This window comes from Triticum aestivum, chromosome 4D, assembly GCF_018294505.1.
Source record: "Triticum aestivum cultivar Chinese Spring chromosome 4D, IWGSC CS RefSeq v2.1, whole genome shotgun sequence".
NCBI classification, from domain to species: Eukaryota; Viridiplantae; Streptophyta; class Magnoliopsida; order Poales; family Poaceae; genus Triticum; species Triticum aestivum.
The window spans coordinates 401,148,609-401,168,279 of record NC_057805.1 but is presented as its reverse complement, the minus strand read 5'-3'; the positions used below and the strand labels follow the sequence as shown (position 1 = coordinate 401,168,279).

At 43.8% G+C, this 19,671-nt stretch overlaps 1 protein-coding gene across 1 annotated transcript; it reads right to left on the bottom strand.

Annotated features, from left to right (window-relative positions):
- Positions 1–841: 841 nt before the first annotated feature.
- LOC123097001 (uncharacterized) lies at positions 842–11,043 on the bottom strand. Its single transcript, XM_044518775.1, has 6 exons — positions 10,714–11,043; positions 9,875–10,031; positions 9,490–9,793; positions 4,263–5,062; positions 3,224–3,374; positions 842–1,589 (listed from the first exon to the last, which is right to left on the bottom strand). Exons 1-5 carry the CDS (start codon positions 11,041–11,043, stop codon positions 3,292–3,294), a joined length of 1,674 nt encoding a protein of 557 aa, XP_044374710.1. The 3' UTR covers positions 842–1,589; positions 3,224–3,291.
- Between the last annotated feature and the right edge of the window lie 8,628 nt (positions 11,044–19,671).

Below are 19,671 nucleotides of genomic sequence, written 5' to 3'. Positions count from 1 at the left end.
ATATATTGGTCCCCCTTCAATCCCGTATGCATCAATTTCTATGCTAGGTTGAAGCTTCTGTCACTCTTGCCCCCAATACATAGTCCTATCAACATACAACTAACCCTATGGTGTGATCCACACGCACGCTCATATGATGGGCACCAAAGGACAGCAACATAACCACAAGCAAATTAAACCAATCATAGCAATTCACCAATTACCGATAGGACAACAAAAATCTACTCAGACATCATAGGATGGCAACACATCATTGGATAATAATATGAAGCATAATGCACCATGTTCAAGTAGAGGGTACAGCGGGTTGCGGGAGAGTGGACCACTGTAGGTAGATGGGGGAAGGTGATGGAGATGTTGGTGAAGATGACGGAGGTGTTGGTGTAGATCGCGGTGATGATGATGGCCCCGGCGGCGTTCCGGCGCCACCAGAAGCGAGGGGGAGAAAGCCCCCTCCTTCTCCTTCTTCCTTGGCCTTCTCCCTAGGTGGGAGAAGGGTTCTCCCTCTGGTCCTTGGTCTCCATGGCGTGGGAGGGGCGAGAGCCCCTCCGAGATTGGACATGTCTCTCTGTTTCTGTGCTCTGGATTCTGCCCTTTCACCGTTTATTTTATAACCGGAGATCCGTAACTCCGATTGAATTAAAATTTAAACACAATTTTTATCCGGATATTAGGTTTCTTGCGGCGAAAGAAGGGCTCCAACCGCCTTATGGGGTGTCCATGAGGGTCAGGGGCGCGCCCCTGCCTCGTGGCCCCCTCGGGCATCGTCTCGCGTTGATTCCACTTCCCAAAATTCACATTTATTCAAAAAGAAATCTCTGTCAGTTTTTATACCGTTTGGACTCCGTTTGATATGGGTTTTCTGCGAAACAAAAACATGCAACAAACAGGAACTGGCATTGGGCACTGGATCAATATGTTAGTCTCAAAAATAGTACTCCCTCAGTCCGAGAAAAGTTGTCCACGGGGCAGTGTATTTGCTTTTTTTCAAAAAAAAACACAGTTTTAAACACGCCACGAATAACTCCATCTCCTTCCTTCCTCCTCCCCCATCGCCCGCGCCTTGCAGCCATCGCCGGCTACCCATCCACCAGGGCGCTGCCGCCCGCCTGGACCTGCGCCGCGACCAACACCAGCGCCGCGTCCCAGCGCGTGGCCAACAATAGCGCCGCCGCCCGCTTGGACCCGCGTCGCGGCTTCCCACCTGCACCGCCCACCGTGAAGGCGACCTGCGCCGGCGCCCGCCTCGAGCTACGCCGCCGGCCCCGTTGAAGCTCGCCGCCCACGATAGCCCACGGTCGCCACCAACGTCCGCCCACCTTCGCCGCCCACCTGCGCCTCCGATTTTGTCTGCTTCAGCCGCCGGCGCCGTGGACAATTCCGGCCACTCCTGCCTCTGATGTAGCTACTGGTGGGCAACGCTGACGTCGTGGACCTCTGATGCTATCTTTGCCTTTTCCCATGCCTCGCCTCTGCTGCCACTCCCGCCTGTGCTGGTGAGCCTTCCCCGCCCGCCTCTACTACTGCTGCTGTCCAATTTGCTGCCGAATTTGCTGTTCTCAGTACAGTAGTTTACTCTGGTTCTCAAGCTGTGGATGAAATTCAATCAGTGGATACAAAGCTAGAGAAATAATCCAGGATAAAGGCTGTACAAAGATGCATTAGCATTAAAATCACATTTTTGTTCTGATGTAAAAACACCAAAGATGCATCATGTACTCTGCATAAATGTTGCAAAAAAGATTCAGTTAACACAGAAGTTAACTGAATGTGTCCCTCAATGTCCAAAGTTCATCAGTGAACTGAATGTTAACAGAAGTTAACTGAATCTTTGGATAATCTCTGATCCTCACCTAGAGTAGAAGCAATTTCTAATCTACTGTTGTTGTCAACGTACTGTCAGTTGTTCTAATTAACTTGTGAGAGATACTACTAGCATCTTCTCTGCATCTAGATCAAATTGCTTGTGAGAGCTACTACTAGCATCTTCTCTGCATCTAGATAAAATTGCAGTAGATTATAATGCTATAAGGAATGATGGCTAAGTGGTTGGATGATGATTAAGGCTCTGCATCTATAATCATTTATCCTATGTCAAAGATGTAAACAATATTGCAACTCTGAAGTCAAAAGCAACAACATTCAGGTCGGCTCTTATTTGCATTTGGCTAAATGTTTACCCCATAGTACTTCCCCTTTAGGCGGGCACTAACATTGATTATGTAATTTCCTCAAGATAAAAGAACATTATTCAGGAATTTAATATGTCATCACTTTTTTTGAGCTGTTAGAGCACCCACAGGAGGAAAAGCTTTCAAAATGATGGGCATTCACTTGTAGTTTTTCTTCATGCAGATAGGCCTTCCAACTTTCCAAGATTCATACTCTGGATTAATTAATTACACAACATACAAAAGTAGAGTCATGTTGCTGGTCTATTGAGCATAAAATTAAACTTTGTATAAAAGCAGGGTTGTTAAGCCTATTCTCTACAAGATTACCTTCGTAGAACTATTACACGTGATCGAATGTGAGCACATAAAGTGAACTTTCCAAGATTAAGTTAACTTGTGAGAGATACTACTAGCATCTTCAATAAATTGTCATTTGGCAGTTTAAAAAAATCATAAAGTGGAGTAGGAACATGGTGTAGTTTCAGAATTCAGATCCATTTTGCACTCTTGATAGCAGTGATTTTGGTAGGTGTACTCCAGAAACTAACAACAAATGAGATGGAGTATCAAGGGCATCTAAATACAGAAAAAATTCAGATACATCAAGGGAATCTAGTTGGAGTATCAAGGGCATCTATACACACACACACACACACACATACACACACACAATATTCATGTTCTGTAGATGCACAAACTGTACAGTGGAGTAAACTGTAGAAAAAGAAGATGGAAACAGGGCAGTGTTGGACGGTAATGGCAAGATGCAAAACGGTGCTAGTAAATTCAGTTCTGCAAATAACAAGACTGAAACATGGCAGTGTTGAGCATGTACAAGAAAATCTGAGCATGCAATCAATCTCATGGCAAACAATCTGAACTTGCTCTCCACATTCTTCGGTCATCTTAGCATAGTGCATTTATAAATTAGCCATTTGATTGCAAATAGAAAATTTACAAATACTCCATTTATAAATATAAAGAGACAAGGAGTAATCCATTTGATTGCAAATACTCCATATATGCGAACTGGATATAAAGAGACAAACCTGAATCAGCCATTTAAATGAACTTGAATCTGCTATAGCTTGGGCTTCCTAAGTCAAGAGTACTCCATTTATAAAAGGTTCAGACTGCCACCTTCTTTTCTTCTTCGAGCAGTTGATGAACTGGCCTGTATGCTGCAGCTACGCATAGGTTCTGCAGAAAATGCACCAAAAGAGTTACACACAGGCGAAGTAAGTGGAAAGCAGCATTTAATCTCCACTTCTTTTCTTTTGGTAGTGAAATTCAATCTGAATTTTGTAAGCACAGAAGCAATGTAGTGTCTGTACTCCAAGTTAAATTCAGTCAATGTGTACATAAAGTAGTGATTTTGTCACCAACTGAATTAAATTATCACCAATACTGTTCATAAAGTAGTGGCCAAAATTCAAAGTTACTAAAAGGATTCTACACTAAATATACAGTGTTATCCATGTTCTGTATCCAGGACATTTGAATTATTCAGAGAAGGATAATGCAAACTAAAGTGTTAAGCAAACTGAAAACTGATCCATGTTCTGTATCCAGGACACTAAATTTTGACATTTGAAGCTACATTTCAATTGTTATGCCTCTGTCAATTATTGGATTATTCAGAATATTTAAATTATTCAGAGATCCATGTTCTATATCCAGGATAATGCAAACTGAAAAGTGTTAAAAAGACCATGTGTTTTTTGGGGTCAAAATCTACATTAAAGCTGAAAAGTGAAAATAAAAATGGAGATGATCTAAAGGAGAAAATAAAAATGGAGATGATCCAATAATAGTAGTGTCATGGTGTGCTACAGATTCATGCATAATTTGGAAGAATAGACTATCATCAAAGGTCAGCGCAGCACATTCAGGATAATTTGAGAAAGAATTATCAGCACATTCGGGCACATGGCAGCACATTCATGTTTCTGTGCCTTTTCTCGGTTTCAGCAGAATTTTTTTTTGCGGAAAGTTTCAGTACAACTTGACTGAATGAAACAACTGGAACATCTATCCCAACTATACAAAATTCAAGTGACAATTACAAAGGGACACACACTGTCTTACCCTGCGGCGGGATTAGTAGAACTTGACTGAATTTGACTGAATGAAAGAACATAACTGAATGAAAGAACTTGACTGAATGAAAGAACTTGACTGAATGAAAGAACTGGATCACCGTGCGCTGCAGCATGTGCTCGCCCCCAACATTAATAAGAGCAGAATCGTGCTGAGTGCAACGGAAGCAAACCACGGAGTTGCTGGACAAAATAATCTCAAAAAAATGAAGGCTGACAAGGGAGGAGAGGACCTGCGTCATGTGGTTTTGCTTTTTGAGGAGGGAGGTGACGAGAGGCCCGAGGAGCGGGGACTCGAGGAGCATGCCCAGGGCGCCTTGGCGGCGAATGGAATCCCCTTCCTCCTCCTTCGCAGACTGGCGCACGGCCGAGGCGGTGACCGGCGCGTACGCCCACGCGCACCCGAGGTCGCGCTGGCGCAGCGCGAGCCACTGCTGCTTGCCCCGTGCCTCCTCCGGCGTCGTGGGCAACAAGGAGGACGTGTCGTCGCTGCGCGCAAGCAGGAGACGCAGCGGGAGGAAGAAGAAACGATTTTGCGGATGAAAGAGGGAAGATTTGGGAGGCAGGCAAGGGGGCAGGGGAGCTGCGCGAGGCAGGAGGGAGCGACGGAGGAGGACGCGCGGGAGAGCAGCGCGGCGAAGCTGCGTAGGGGAGCTCCGGCGCGGGAGAGCAGGGAAGCAGCGCGGCGAATCTGGGCAGGGGAGCTCCGGCGTCCATGCGTACGTGTCGGAGCGTCGATTGGAGACGACGAGGAGCGCGGGTTGTGTCGGGAGTTTGGGGAGGGGTTTTCTGCAAAAACGCCATGGTGACAACTATTTCCGGACGGAGGGGGTATAAAAAGTTGCCAAAAGTATATGAAAGTTGTATATATTGGCATGGAACATAAAAAATTATAGATACGACGGAGACGTATCAGCATGCTTATGTGAATGATATTGTGGTGAAGTCAAGGAAGAAGGAGACCCTGATAGTTGATTTGAAAGAGACCTTTGACAATCTCTGGGTCTACAAGATGATGCTTAACCCAGCCAAATGTGTCTTTGGTGTACCAGCAGGCTAGCTCTTGGGTTTTCTGGTTTCTGAAAGAGGCATTGAGGCTAACCCGGAAAAGATCAAGGCTATTACTTCCTTGGCTAAACTTCCGTGTATCAATGACGTTCAACGCCTAGCAGGTCGTATTGCGGCCTTAAGCCGGTTCATAAGCCGGTTGGGAGAAAAGGCTATCCCTCTATACCAGATGATGAAGAAAACAGATGACTTTGTCTGGAGTGATGTTGCTGATCAGGCGTTTGAAGCCTTGAAGAAACAATTAGCTGAGCCGCTGATCCTTGCTGCTCCTATTGATAAGGAGCCCTTATTGTTATACGTGGCTGCTAATAGCCGGGCTGTCAGCGTGGCGATTGTTGTGGAAAGGAAGGAATCTGGCAAGGAATATCCGGTTCAGCGGCCGGTTTATTATATCAGTGAGGTGCTCATTGAGTCCAAGCAGAGGTATCTGCATTGGCAGAAGCTGGTATATGGGGTGTTCATGGCTAGTCGAAAGATCAAGCAATATTTTCTGGGTCATCCCATCACTGTGGTTAGTTCTGCTCTTTTAGGGGATATTATTCAAAACAGAGAAGCCACAGGTCAGGTAGCCAACTGGGCCATTGAGATTGGACCCCATGGTTTGAAATACATGCCTCGCACAGCCATCAAGTCTCAAGCACTTGTGGATTTCATCAATGATTGGACCGAGCTGCAGATGCCTGAGGAGAAGCCGGATAGCACATGTTGGACTATTCACTTCGATGGATCCAGGCAGTTGGAAGGCTCGGGGCTGGAGTTATTTTGACTTCCCCACGAGGTGATAAGTTTTGTTATGTTTTAAGGTTGATGTTCCCTTATACTAACAATGCAGCTGAGTATAAAGCCTTACTCCATGGTCTTCGGATGGCTAAGGAGATGAATCTAAGCCGGGTGAGGTGTTTTGATGACTCAGATTTGGTGGCTCAGCAAGTTTCACGCACTTGGGATTCTAAGGACCCACTCATGGCGGCTTACCGCCGCGAGGTTGATGCTATTGCTGGTCATTTCAAAGGTTATCAAGTGGAACATGTTGATCGCAGAAAAAATGAGGCGGCTGGTGCTTTGAGCCGGTTAGGGTCCCAGCGTAAGCCGGTGCCACCTAACGTTTTCCTTGATATTCTGCATAACCCTTCAGTCAAATTACCCACAGAGGAAGATCTTGCTATTCCTGACCCGGAGGCACAATTGGTGGCGGCTCTTCATGCTATTCCTGATTGGACAGTTCCATATTTGGCTTATATGACCCGGGGCGAGTTACCTGAAGATGAAACTTTGGCCAGGCAGATAACCCGGCGGTCTAAGTCAATGACTATTGTCAATGGAGAGTTGCACCGCTGCAGTGTTACAGGGGTGTTTCAATGTTGTGTTTCTCCGATGGAGGGCCGTGAGATTTTACGAGAGATTCATGAAGGGGATTGTGGTCATCATGCCGGCTCTAAATCTCTCGTGGCCAAGGCTTTTCGTCATGGGTTTTATTGGCTGACGGCTCATGCTGATGGAGAAGATCTGGTCAGTAAATGTGACGGTTGTCACAAATTTTCAAGGCGGGCTCATGTGCCGGCTCAAGAATTGAGGATGATTCCAATCGCTTGGCCGTTTGCAGTTTGGGGGCTTGATATGGTTGGGCCTTTCAAAAGGTCCAAAGATAAAAAGGCCCACCTCTTGGTAGCGGTTGACAAATTTACGAAGTAGGTTGAGGCAGAGCCGGTCAGTAAGTGTGACGCGGCGACAGCGGTTCAATTCATCAAAAAGGTGATTTTCCATTTTGGTTATCCCCACAATATTATAACTGATAATGGCACGAATCTGTCCAAGGGGGCTATGAAAGAGTTTTGTATTCGTCTTGTATCATCAGTGGCTCACCCTCAGTCCAATGGCCAAGCTGAACGAGCCAATCAAGAAATTTGAGAGGCATCAAGCCCCGGCTTATGGTCCCTTTGCAGAGGACGCCAGGTTGGGCGGAAGAATTACCCTCAGTGTTATGGAGCATCAATACTACCCCCAACAGATCTACGGGTTACACGCCTTTCTTCATGGTTTACGGAGCAGAGGCGGTTCTCCCTAGTGACATCCGTCACGACTCGCCCCGTGTGGCGGCTTATGTTGAAGCTGATAATGAACAAGCACGTCAGGATACTATTGACCTGTTGGATGAGGAGCGTGACCTTGTGGCGGCTCGTTCGGCGATTTACCAGCAAGATCTGCGTTGTTATCATAGCCGCCGGGTTAAAACCAGAACCTTTCAAGAAGGAGATTTGGTGCTCCGACTTATCCAGGATCAAACTGATATGCACAAGCTATACCCGCCTTGGGAAGGGCCTTTTGTGGTCAGCAAAAATCTAAACAATGGATCATACTACCTCATTGATGTTCGAGAGCACAAGGACTCACGCAAATCTGAGGAGGAGACCCGTCGACCGTGGAACATTGCTCATCTTAGGCCATATTACACCTGAGCCACCGGCTCTTGTGATGTACATATTTCTATCAATGTATATATTATGACGAATATAATAAAGCCGGCATCCCTGATAATTCAGGGCCTCTGTCGTTTCATTTCTGAGAATATGAGTCTTTATTGTCACTTCATACGATCACTTGGGGGCTTCCTGCTTATTGAGCATAGCTATGATTACCCTCTTGATCCGGCTTGTACGCCATGATTACAAAATACTTGGGGTCTTCCTGCTCATTGAGCATAGCTATGATTACCCTCTTGATCCGGCTTGTACGCCATGATTACAAAATACTTGGGGGCTTCCTGCTCATTGAGCATAGCTATGACTACCCTATTGATCCGGCTTATAGGCCTGGAATGAAGCTCTTTGTTACTGAACAGAGCTTTGTTGACCCTTGTAATAGGCTTGGACGCCAGGTGTATTCACAAAAAAATCTGGGTTATCCTGCCTTTGTTTGCCTGCCAGTCCGACCAGGTAATCCTGGAATGACTCGCCGTACTCTTGACAAATCAATCTTTTTAAAGACCCTAAATTTGTCAAAGTTAAAACGGTGATTGGTCATGTGAGGTCTGGCTTACAAGGTTTGAATTAAGGTTTAACTCAGCGGCTGCGTGGCCCTTGAATAACGCTTGATATGAAGGCTTGGCAGCCTATGAATGCCTTGTTTTTTGTTCTTCTGTTTTATATTTGGTTTGAACATTTTTTGAGGTTCACCTTTTAGGCCCTATTGGTATATGATTGAAAACTGATTAGGGCCATGTTGCCTTACGATTCATATATGAATCTATCCGGAGTTTTGTTAACCCGGACTGGCTTTGGACGTTTCAGTCGCCATCATATGATGATTTTGTGCTTTGGAGTTCTGGCTCTAAGCTTTGGGATGTTACCTGTTGCCGCATATGGCGTGATAAGCCGGCGGTATGAATAAATTGAATAGGGCATTGTGCTCTGTCTTTGGGATGTTACCCTTACTGCACAAGGTATGATAAGCCGGCAGTGTGAACAAATATCACATGTATGATATTTTTTGTTATGATTATATGAGGTTTTGTTAAACCGGCCCAGATTATGGACAATTTGGTCATCAATAGTTTTTATATGGGGTATCGTGACCCGCCCTGGGGTAAACCGCCAGGGCACTTGTTATCGGTTTATGTGCAGGAAAAATAATAAGTCTGACCTGCATAATTGATAATATTCTAAAGCATAAGTGGCGGATCTTTCAATGATGGCGTGCCAGATCAGAATTGTTTAACTAGCCTATTACAAGGCATCTGACGGCCCAAAAGGACAAGTGTTTTTTTGGCATAGCTTCAAAACGCTATGACTGGTAAGCCGGCTCATGAGTCTTGGCGGGTTGACGCCTCCGGATCATCCTGCGCTTCTTCTTCTTCAGCTTCTTGATTATCCATTGGCTGGAAGTCAGGCGTAGACTAGTTGATACCGGTCAAAGCTCTAAACACAGCCTCATCATCAATAAGGTTGGATGGATCAATGTTAGGAGCGAAGGTGTGCTTACGCGTTGGTGGGATGAGATCCACCTCTTGATGAACCGGTGCCTTTATCTTCTTGTTCTCGGTATCATAAGCCGCTTGGTATTGGGATAGATTGGTCTCCTCAGCCAGTTTGCTTGCTAATGGACGCATTGCCCTTGCTATTTCTGCAAAGTCATCAGCGCTGAAGGGAGACCCGTCTTCTTTTACACTTGGGCAACCATTGGCCAAGTCTTCTGGATCAAGATCGGCTTGCCATGCCTTTGCCCAACTTAAAGCAGTCAAGGCGCCGGCTCCGGCAGATGCTCGCTTTAAATCGTCGATCCTTTGGAGCAGCACTGATAACTTCTTCAACGTATCCTTGATGAGGGTGGGCGGATGTTTTTTATGCATAGCGGCAACAATGGTCCGTTGAGCGCTAGTGTATAGCTGTTCTACTAGAGTGTAGACAACCTTCAGCTTGATGCGCATGTCTGAGCCCAACTTGATGCTCCGGGAGCCTGTGTCAGTAAAGTTATTATTAAACCAACAGATGATTATGATGTGCCTGGTGGTGTAAAGGAGTCATTTTCATTGCTTACTGAAGATGGCTGATGTCATGTTGTTGATCTGATGCTTTAAACCGGACAACTCATCAGTCACCGGTTTAAGGGCTGCTTCGGCATCCTCTGCTCTCTTTAATAGAGCCGCCTTCTCGGTCTCCCAGCCGGTTTTATCAGCACTGAAGCCCTGTTTCAACTGCTCAATGTTTCCAATGCAGTCTTCAGTTCTGACTTGGCCTTGGATGTCTCAGATTACTGAGTCTTAATATTGGCCCTCAGATCATTGAGTTGTGAGTCCTTCTCAGTTAGTTCAGCCTGCGACATGAACAAACATGGAAGGTATTATGATTATGATTATTTTTTGAAGTCCCAAGCATAATACAAGTATTTTCCTTTGCACTTGGGGGCTAATGCCTATTGCTCTTTTCAAGACAAATTCATCTAATGACCCGGGCAAAATGATATGATCCGGTTTATAAAGGCTACATATCGGGATATTGGCTTCAACAATGGTGTTAAGTCCCAGTTTATTCATACTGATTAACCCGGCCCTTGGGGGCTACAGATGCAAAGTTGATTACTACTAATTAAAGTCCCGGCTTAACTTGATAGTTTAAGCCGGCCCTTGGGGGCTACTAGCAATGATGTTCATCTATTTGTGACTATTTGAAAGTCTACAACATATTCAATTCTATCATATTCTATAGAATTGGCGGCTGATAGAGATATATTTATGAGGGTTTTTGTTGGATTACCTCATAGCGCTCCTTCATCAAGTTGACCAAACCGGCTTCAAAGTCACGGCTGGTATACAGACGGTTCAAATAGCCGAAATGGATCTCTTGGGCGCCGAATTGAGCATAGCTTTCCAAGTCTACCTTCCACTTGCCTATATCAGCAGCAGAAAATTCTTCTTTGGCGCTGTGCTTGGATAAGGCAGTAGGATTACCCGACGCTGTATAACCAAGCCCGGTGATGACGACATCGTCAGTTTTCTCTTCAGTAGGCTTGATGGGGCTTGGTGGCTTAGTGATGACCGGTTCAACTTCTATATGATCCATGGTGACGTCGTGCTCTTCTGGTGGCGGGTCATCAATGATAGCTTCAGCGGTTGGATGAGAGGTCTCTGGCAGTTGCTTCTCTGGCTCAGAAGGATTGGAGTCTTCAGCCGGCTTGTTCACTTTCGCCTTTTTACTAAGCTTGGCCATGCCACTGAAAATAAGAAACACAATAATGTCAGCATATCGATCAAGCATGAAGTTTTGAATGATGAAATACACCCTTACCCAGGCACAGTCTTGAAGGTTGGGATTTGAGTCCCCGTTGAGTCGCCGGAGGAGGAATGAGATGTTCCCTGATAGTTTGAATCAGGCAGGTTAAGAGGTTGTTGAAAAAGACCCGCCTTGGGATAAGATAAGTCAGAAATATTTGAAACCTCCTGTCGGGGATATACCCCACGGTGTAACCCGGCTGGATGTATGACCCGGCTGGATGTATGACCCGGCTGGATCTTGGCGACTCACCGGTGACCCGCCCGGAGCTTGGCGACTCACGGGTAACCCGCCCGATCTTGGCGACTCACGGGTAACCCGCCCGATCTTGGCGACTCATTAGTAACCCTGTGGGCGGGTCAGACGGACAACAAAGCCCAAGGCCTAGTAGGCCGGCTCACGTTATGATGGGCCGGCTTAAGAGGAAAGGCATGAGGAATATTTCCTTTACGAGGAAATAAGACCCGGACTTGTATCCAACTTGTAATAGAAGATAGACTAGTCCTAATCCTAATAGGACTCCACATGTAAACCGCCCCTCCAACATATATAAGGAGGGGCAGGGCACCCCAAAGAGGGGGAAGGAAAAAAGAAATAATCTTAGGGTTAGACACAACTAGGAGAGCCGGTTTACGGCGACTCCCTCGTGATGATGATAAGACCTAGCCACAAATAGCATGCAGGGTTGTTACCGGATGATGTTTCCCGGGGCCCGAAGCTGTCGAAATCCTTGTCTTGTGTTGCGTCTCTCGATTCCGCTCAACCCCTCTCAAGCTACCACATAGATGCGTCGGCCTCACGACTAAATCCTCACACTAGGACATCTGCCGTGACAATTCCACGACAGTTGGCGCCCACCGTGGGGCCTGCACACGGTGGTGTTGAGTTCTTGGAGGGCTCTATCTCAGGGATCAAGAAGTTTGCAATTTGCGGATGAGCCGCAACCGGATTGATTAAGTTCGCCAGTCAAACTTTGAATTGGGCAGTTCAATATTTTTTGAGTTCAAGATATGTTAACCGTTGTTTGTCTGAGCGAGCGGTCGAATTACAAGTCGCCGAGGACGTCGTTTTTTCCGCTGCAGCTTATTTCGCCGGCATGTCAAGTTTGGATCTATAACCACTGTCAAGTCAGAATTTTCAATTCAATCAACCGAGGAAAGGTTAAATTTGCCTACTCAAGCCCCAAGAAGATCCGGCGTTGTAGCAAGTCATGATGGTGTCTGACCAATTAGTGGTACTACTCATTACCTGAAGGGAATCAAAGACGGTCTGGATTGGGCTGATAAAAAAAGGAGACTAATCTGTTGATCCAAGGAATTTAATTATGATAATTTCTCTTTGATAGATTGTATTTCCTTGTTGCGATCCATGTTAAATTCTCCTCATGCTTATAGTTAAAATAAAGCTTTTACCAAACATATCGTTGATGCTTTGATGCAATCTTATGAAGAAAAACTTGAGTTGGAAAAACTTGAGTTGGAAGTCGCTATCCCTAGAAAACTCTATGATGAGTGGGAACCTACTATTAAAATTAAAATTAAAGATCATGAATGCTATGCTTTGTGTGATTTGGGTGCTAGTGTTTCCACGATTCCAAAAACTTTATGTGATTTGCTAGGTTTCCGTGATTTTGATGATTGTTCTTTAAACTTACACCTTGCGGATTCCACTATTAAGAAACCTACGGGAAGAATTAATGATGTTCTTATTGTTGCAAATAGGAACTATGTGCCCGTAGATTTCATTGTTCTTGACATAGATTGCAATCCTTCATGTCCTATTATTCTTGGTAGACCTTTTCTTAGAACGATTGGTGCAATTATTGATATGAAGGAAGGGAATATTAGATTCCAATTTCCATTAAGGAAGGCATGGAACACTTTCCTAGAACGAAAATAAAATTACCTTATGAATCTATTATGAGAGCCACTTATGGATTGCCTACCAAAGATGGCAATACCTAGATCTATCCTCGTTTTTATGCCTAGCTAAGGGCGTTAAACGATAGTGCTTGTTGAGAGGCAACCTAATTTTATTTTTTAGTTTTTTGCTTTTTGCTTCTGTTTAGGAATAAATATTTGATCTAGCCTCTGGTTAGATTTGTTTTTATGTTTTAATTAGTGTTTGTGCCAAGTTAAACCTATAGGATCTTCTTGGATGATAGTTATTTGATCTTGCTGAAAATTCCAGAAACTTTCTGTTCACGAAAACAATTGTTAAAATCACCAGAACGTGATAAATACTGATTACAATTGCAGCAGATCAATAAAGAAATTATACAGGTCGTCCTATTTTGGTGGATTTTTCTGAGTTCCAGAAGTTTGCGTTAGTTACAGATTACTACAGACTATTCTGTTTTTGACAGATTCTGTTTTTCGTGTGTTGTTTGCTTATTTTGATGAATCTATGGCTAGTAAAATAGTTTATAAATTATAGAAAAGTTGGAATACAGTAATTTTAACACCATTATAAATAAAGAATGAGTTCAATACAGTACCTTCAAGTGGTGTCTTGTTTTCTTCCGCTAATGGAGCTCACGAGATTTTCTGTTGAGTTTTGTGTTGTGAAGTTTTCAAGTTTTGGGTAAAGATTTGATGGATTATGGAACAAGGAGTGGCAAGAGCCTAAGCTTGGGGATGCCCATGGCACCCCAATATAATCTAAGGACACCGAAAAGCCAAAGCTTGGGGATGCCCCGGAAGGCATCCCCTCTTTCGTCTTCGTCCATTGGTAACTTTACTTGGAGCTATATTTTTATTCACCACATGATATGTGTTTTGCTTGGAGCGTCTTGTATGATTTGAGTCTTTGCTTTTTAGTTTACCACAATCATCCTTGCTGTACACACCTTTTTGAGAGAGACACACATGATTCGGAATTTATTAGAATACTCTATGTGCTTCACTTATATCTTTTGAGCTATATAGTTTTTGCTCTAGTGCTTCACTTATATCTTTTAGAGCACGGTGGTGGATTTGTTTTATAGAAACTATTGTTCTCTCATGCTTCACTTATATTATTTTGAGAGTCCTACAAAACAGCATGGTAATTTACTTAAATTGGGAAATTAGTCCTAATATGCTAGGTATGCAAAATTAGTAAAAACTTTCTTATGAGTGTGTTGAATACTAAGAAAAGTTTGATGCTTGATAATTGTTTTGAGATATGGAGGTAGTGATATTAAGGTTGTTCTAGTTGAGTAGTTGTGAATTTGAGAAATACTTGTGTTGAAGTTTGCAAGTCCCGTAGCATGCACGTATGGTAAACGTTGTGTAACAAATTTGAAACATGAGGTGTTCTTTGATTGTCCTCCTTATGAGTGGCGGTCGGGTACGAGCGATGGTCTTTTCCTACCAATCTATCCCCCTAGGAGCATGCGCGTAGTGCTTGGTTTTTGATGACTTGTAGATTTTTGCAATAAGTATGTGAGTTCTTTATGACTAATGTTGAGTCCATGGATTATACGCACTCTTACCCTTCCATCATTGCTAGCCTCTTCGGTACCGTGCATTGCCCTTTCTCGCCTTGAGAGTTGGTGCAAACTTCGCCGGTGCATCCAAACCCCGTGATACGATACGCTCTATCACACATAAACCTCCTTATATCTTCCTCAAAACAGCCACCATACCTACCTATTATGGCATTTCCATAGCCATTCCGAGATATATTGCCATGCAACTTTCCACCGTTCCGTTTATCATGACACGTTCATCATTGTCATATTGCCTTGCATGATCATGTAGTTGACATCGTATTTGTGGCAAAGCCACCATGCATATTATCATACATGTCACTCTTGATTCATTGCCCATACCGGTACACCGCCGGAGGCATTCATGTAGAGTCATATTTTGTTCTAGTATCGAGTTGTAATCATTGAGTTGTAAATAAATAGAAGTGTGATGATCATCATTCATAGAGCATTGTCCCAAAAAAAGAGAGAAAGGCCAAAAGAAAAAAGAAAGGCCCAAAAAAAAGAAGAGAAAATAAAAAGGGGCAATGCTACTATCCTTTTCCATACTTGTGCTTCAAAGTAGCACCATGATCCTTATGATAGGTAGTCTCTTGTTTCGTCACTTTCATATACTAGTGGGAATTTTTCGTTATAGAACTTGGCATGTATATTCCAACAATGGGCTTCCTCAAATGCCCTAGGTCTTCGTGAGCAAGCAAGTTGGATGCACACCCATTTAGTTTCTTTTGTTGAGCTTTCATACATTTATAGCTCCAGTGCATCCGTTGCATGGCAATCCCTACTCCTCACAGTAACATCAATTGAAGGGCATCTCCATAGCCCGTTGATTAGCCGCGTTGATGTGAGACTTCTCCTTTTTTTTCTTCTCCACATAACCCCCATCATTATATTCTATTCCACCCATAGTGCTATATCCATGGCTCACGCTCATGTATTGCGTGAAAGTTGAAAAAGTTTGAGATTACTAAAGTATGAAACAATTGCTTGGCTTGTCATCGGGGTTGTGCATGATGAGAGCATTCTTGTGTGACGAAAATGGAGCATGACCAAACTATATGATTTTGTAGGGATGAACTTTCTTTGGCCATGTTATTTTGAGAAGACATAATTGCTTAGTTAGTATGCTTGAAGTATTATTACTTTTATGTCAATATTAAACTTTTATCTTGAATCTTTCGGATCTGAATATTAATACCACAATTAAGAGGGTTACATTGAAAATTATGCTAAGTAGCATTCCGCATCAAAAATTCTATTTTTATCATTTACCTACTCAAGGACGAGCAGGAATTAAGCTTGGGGATGCTTGATACGTCTCCAACGTATCTATAATTTTTTATTGTTCCATGCTATATTATATTCTGTTTTAGATGTTTATTGGACTTTATTATACACTTTTATATTACTTTTGGGACTAACCTATTAACCAGAGGCCCAGCCCAGATTGCTGTTTTTTTGCTTATTTCAGTGTTTCGAAGGAAAAGGATATCAAACGGAGTCCAAACGGAATGAAACCTTCGGGAACGTGATTTTCGGAACAAACGTGATCCAGAGGACTTGGAGTCTACGTAAAGTAATCAACGAGGAAGGCACGAGGCAGGGGCGTGCCTACCCCCCCCCCAGGCACGCCCTCCACCCTCGTGGGGGCCACGTTGCTCCACCGACGTACTTGTTCCCCCTATATATACCTGCGTACCCCCAAACCATCAGAGACGGAGCCAAAAACCCTATTTCCACCGCCGCAACCTTTTGTACCCATGAGATCCCATCTTGGGGCCTTTTCCGGCGCTCCGCCGGAGGGGGCATTGATCACGGAGGGCTTCTACATCAACACCATAGCCTCTCCGATGATGTGTGAGTAGTTTACCTCAGACCTTCGGGTCCATAGTTATTAGCTAGATGGCTTCTTCTCTCTCTTTGGATCTCAATACAAAGTTCTCCTCGATCTTCTTGGAGATCTGTTCGATGTAATCTTCTTTTGCGGTGTGTTTATCGAGATCCGATGAATTGTGGGTTTATGATCAAGTTTATCTATGAACAATATTTGAATCTCCTCTGAATTCTTTTATGTATGATTGGTTATCTTTGCAAGTCTCTACGAATTAGCAGTTTGGTTTGGCCTACTAGATTGATCTTTCTTGCAATGGGAGAAGTGCTTAGCTTTGGGTTCAATCTTGCGGTGCTCGATCCCAGTGACAGAAGGGGAAACAACATGTATTGTATTGTTGCCATCGAGGATAAAAAGATGGGGTTTATATCATATTGCATGAGTTTATCCCTCTACATCATGTCATCTTACTTAAAGCATTACTCTGTTCTTATGAACTTAATACTCTAGATGCATGCTGGATAGCGGTCGATGTGTGGAGTAGTAGTTGTAGATGCAGAATCGTTTCGGTCTACTTGTCGCGGACGTGATGCCTATATACATGATCATACCTAGATATTCTCATAACTATGCTCAATTCTATCAATTGCTCGACAGTAATTCGTTTACCCACCATAATACTTATGCTCTTGAGAGAAGCCACTAGTGAAACCTATGGCCCCCGGGTCTGTTTTCCATCATATTAATCTTCCAACACTTAGCTATTTCTGGCGCCGTTTATTTTTGCAATCTTTACTTTTACTCTTATCATAAAAATACCAAAAATATTATCTTATCATATCTATCAGATCTCACTCTCGTAAGTGACCGTGAAGGGATTGACAACCCCTTTATCGCATTGGTTGCGAGGTTCTTATTTGTTTGTGTAGGTGCGTGGGACTCGCGCGTGGTCTCCTACTGGATTGATACCTTGGTTCTCAAAAACTGAGGGAAATACTTACGCTGCTTTACTGCATCACCCTTTCCTCTTCAAGGGAAAACCAAAGCAGTGCTCAATAGGTAGTATAGACCTTATCTATTTACCTTCTAACTCTGTTGATAACCCTTAATCAAGAACTTGCCCGTTCTTCCTCTGGTGACTCATCGCAAACTGAATTGCCGGCTTTCAAAACTGCCCCTGGGTAATAGCAATTGATTGTACTCTGTAATTCTTCATACCCTTATACTTACACTAACTTGTCAAAATCCGCTAGTGGACAAGCCAAGCCCAACAAGAAGGCGAAGGTGAACAAACCAACTGAAGCGCCAAAAACTGCTGAGCCGGAGCCACAAGTCTCCGTTCCTGAAGCTTCTGACAAACAGCCGGAAGAGCCTGTTACTGCTACTCCGCCTGAGATTCCGGATCTCCGTGTTGATGACACTATTGCCAATCCTTCAACTTCTGCCCCCTCGAATTCACCTAAGCTGTTAGAGACTCATAATGATGACGTGTTGATTACTGGCACCGGTTTTGTTGAACCGGGAAATCCAATAGCTTTGTCCAAACATACTGCCAAGCAAGAGGTTATTGAGAGGCGGAAACTGAAGTTTGACATCTCCCATTATGCGCAACTGAACAGCAATGAGATCCTCTCCAATTACCTCAGCCAGGTCCACTCCAGCCGCGACCTTGAAATTGATATGGTGAAACAGATGCACCAAAAATATGAGGTATGACTTCCAACTTTAAATAATTTATATACATATCCTGGCAGCCCCCAAGTCTACTGGCTATGACAAGATTGAATAGGTTGTAGACTTTAGAAAAATCCATACACTTCTGTCCTAGAATCCCTCCTTGTCCGGTTTAAATGTAAACCGGATGTTTGCACAAGTTGAATTTTGCATCCGTAGCCCCCAAGGGCCGGTTTAATCCATAGGAATGAGCCGGTCCTATTTGTCTTTGTATAAGAAAAGAGAGCTTGACTGCATAGCCCCCATGAGTCGGTTGGGACTGTTTACAGCACTTCCGGCTCATGATGAAGAATATGCAAACGATATGCGTTTGCCCCCAAGTGCCAAGTAGTCTTGCTTGCAAAGTAGTTGGGACTTTATTCATAAGAGCCGTTGTCTTGAAAATTTTATTTGATAGAAATTAGCCCCCAAGTGTCAAGTGTTGTTGCTGGCAAAAGACTTGGGACTTGTATTCTTGTAATCTTGATACAAATGTTGATAACTCTATACTTTATACAGGCTGCCACTGCTGAACTGGAGTCCCAATTGAATGATGCCAAGACCCGGCTGGCGACTCAGGAAACTGAGACCCGGAAGGCTGAGTCAAAATTCTAGTTTAGCATGGCTGAGTCGGAAAAACTGAAGACCATCTTTGAGGTAGAGAAAAAGACTTGGACGGATGAAAAGACGATTTTTAACGCAACGCGCTGATATGTCTCCAACGTATCTATAATTTTTTATTGTTCCATGCTATATTATATTCTGTTTTGGATGTTTAATGGGCTTTATTATACACTTTTATATTATTTTTGGGACTAACCTATTAACCGGAGGCCCAGCCCAAATTGTTGTTTTTTTGCCTATTTCAGTGTTTCGCAGAAAAAGAATATCAAACGGAGTCCAAACGGAATGAAACCTTCGGGAACGTGATTTTCAGAACAAACGTGATCCAGAGGACTTGGAGTGGACGTCAAGCAACAGACGAGGAAGCCACGAGGTAGGGGGCGCGCCTACCCCCCTGGGCGCGCCCTCCACCCTTGTGGCTCCACCGACCTACTTCTTCCTCCTATATATACCTACGTACCCCCAAACCATCGAGGAGCACCACGAAAACCTAATTCCACTGCCGCAACCTTCTGTACCCGTGAGATCCCATCTTGGGGCCTTTTCCGGCGTCCTGCCAGAGGGGGCAGTGATCATGGAGGGCTTCTACATCAACACCATAGCCTCTCCGATGATGTGTGAGTAGTTTACCTCAGACCTTCGGGTCCATAGTTATTAGCTAGATGGCTTCTTCTCTCTCTTTGGATCTCAATACAAAGTTCTCCTCGATTCTCTTGGAGATCTATTTGATGTAACTCTTCTTTTTGCGGTGTGTTTGTCGAGATCCGATGAATTGTGGGTTTATGATCAAGATTATCTATAAACAATATTTGAATCTCCTCTGAATTCTTTTATGTATGATTGGTTATCTTTGCAAGTCTCTTCGAATTATCAGTTTGGTTTGGCCTACTAGATTGATCTTTCTTGCAATGGGAGAAGTGCTTAG

What these genes read in the sequence shown, in the direction of transcription:
- LOC123097001 (XM_044518775.1), bottom strand. Translation starts at nt 11,043, where the DNA reads ATGGCCAAGCTTAGTAAAAAGGCGAAAGTGAACAAGCCGGCTGAAGAC. An exon ending in CCAAGTGTAAAAGAAGACGG is followed by an intron (nt 5,063 to 9,489) that starts GTCTCCCTTCAG and finishes GCGTTTTTGCAG; the next exon opens with AAAACCCCTCCCCAAACTCC. An exon ending in TCTACTAATCCCGCCGCAGG is followed by an intron (nt 3,375 to 4,262) that starts GTAAGACAGTGT and finishes CATTTTCTGCAG; the next exon opens with AACCTATGCGTAGCTGCAGC.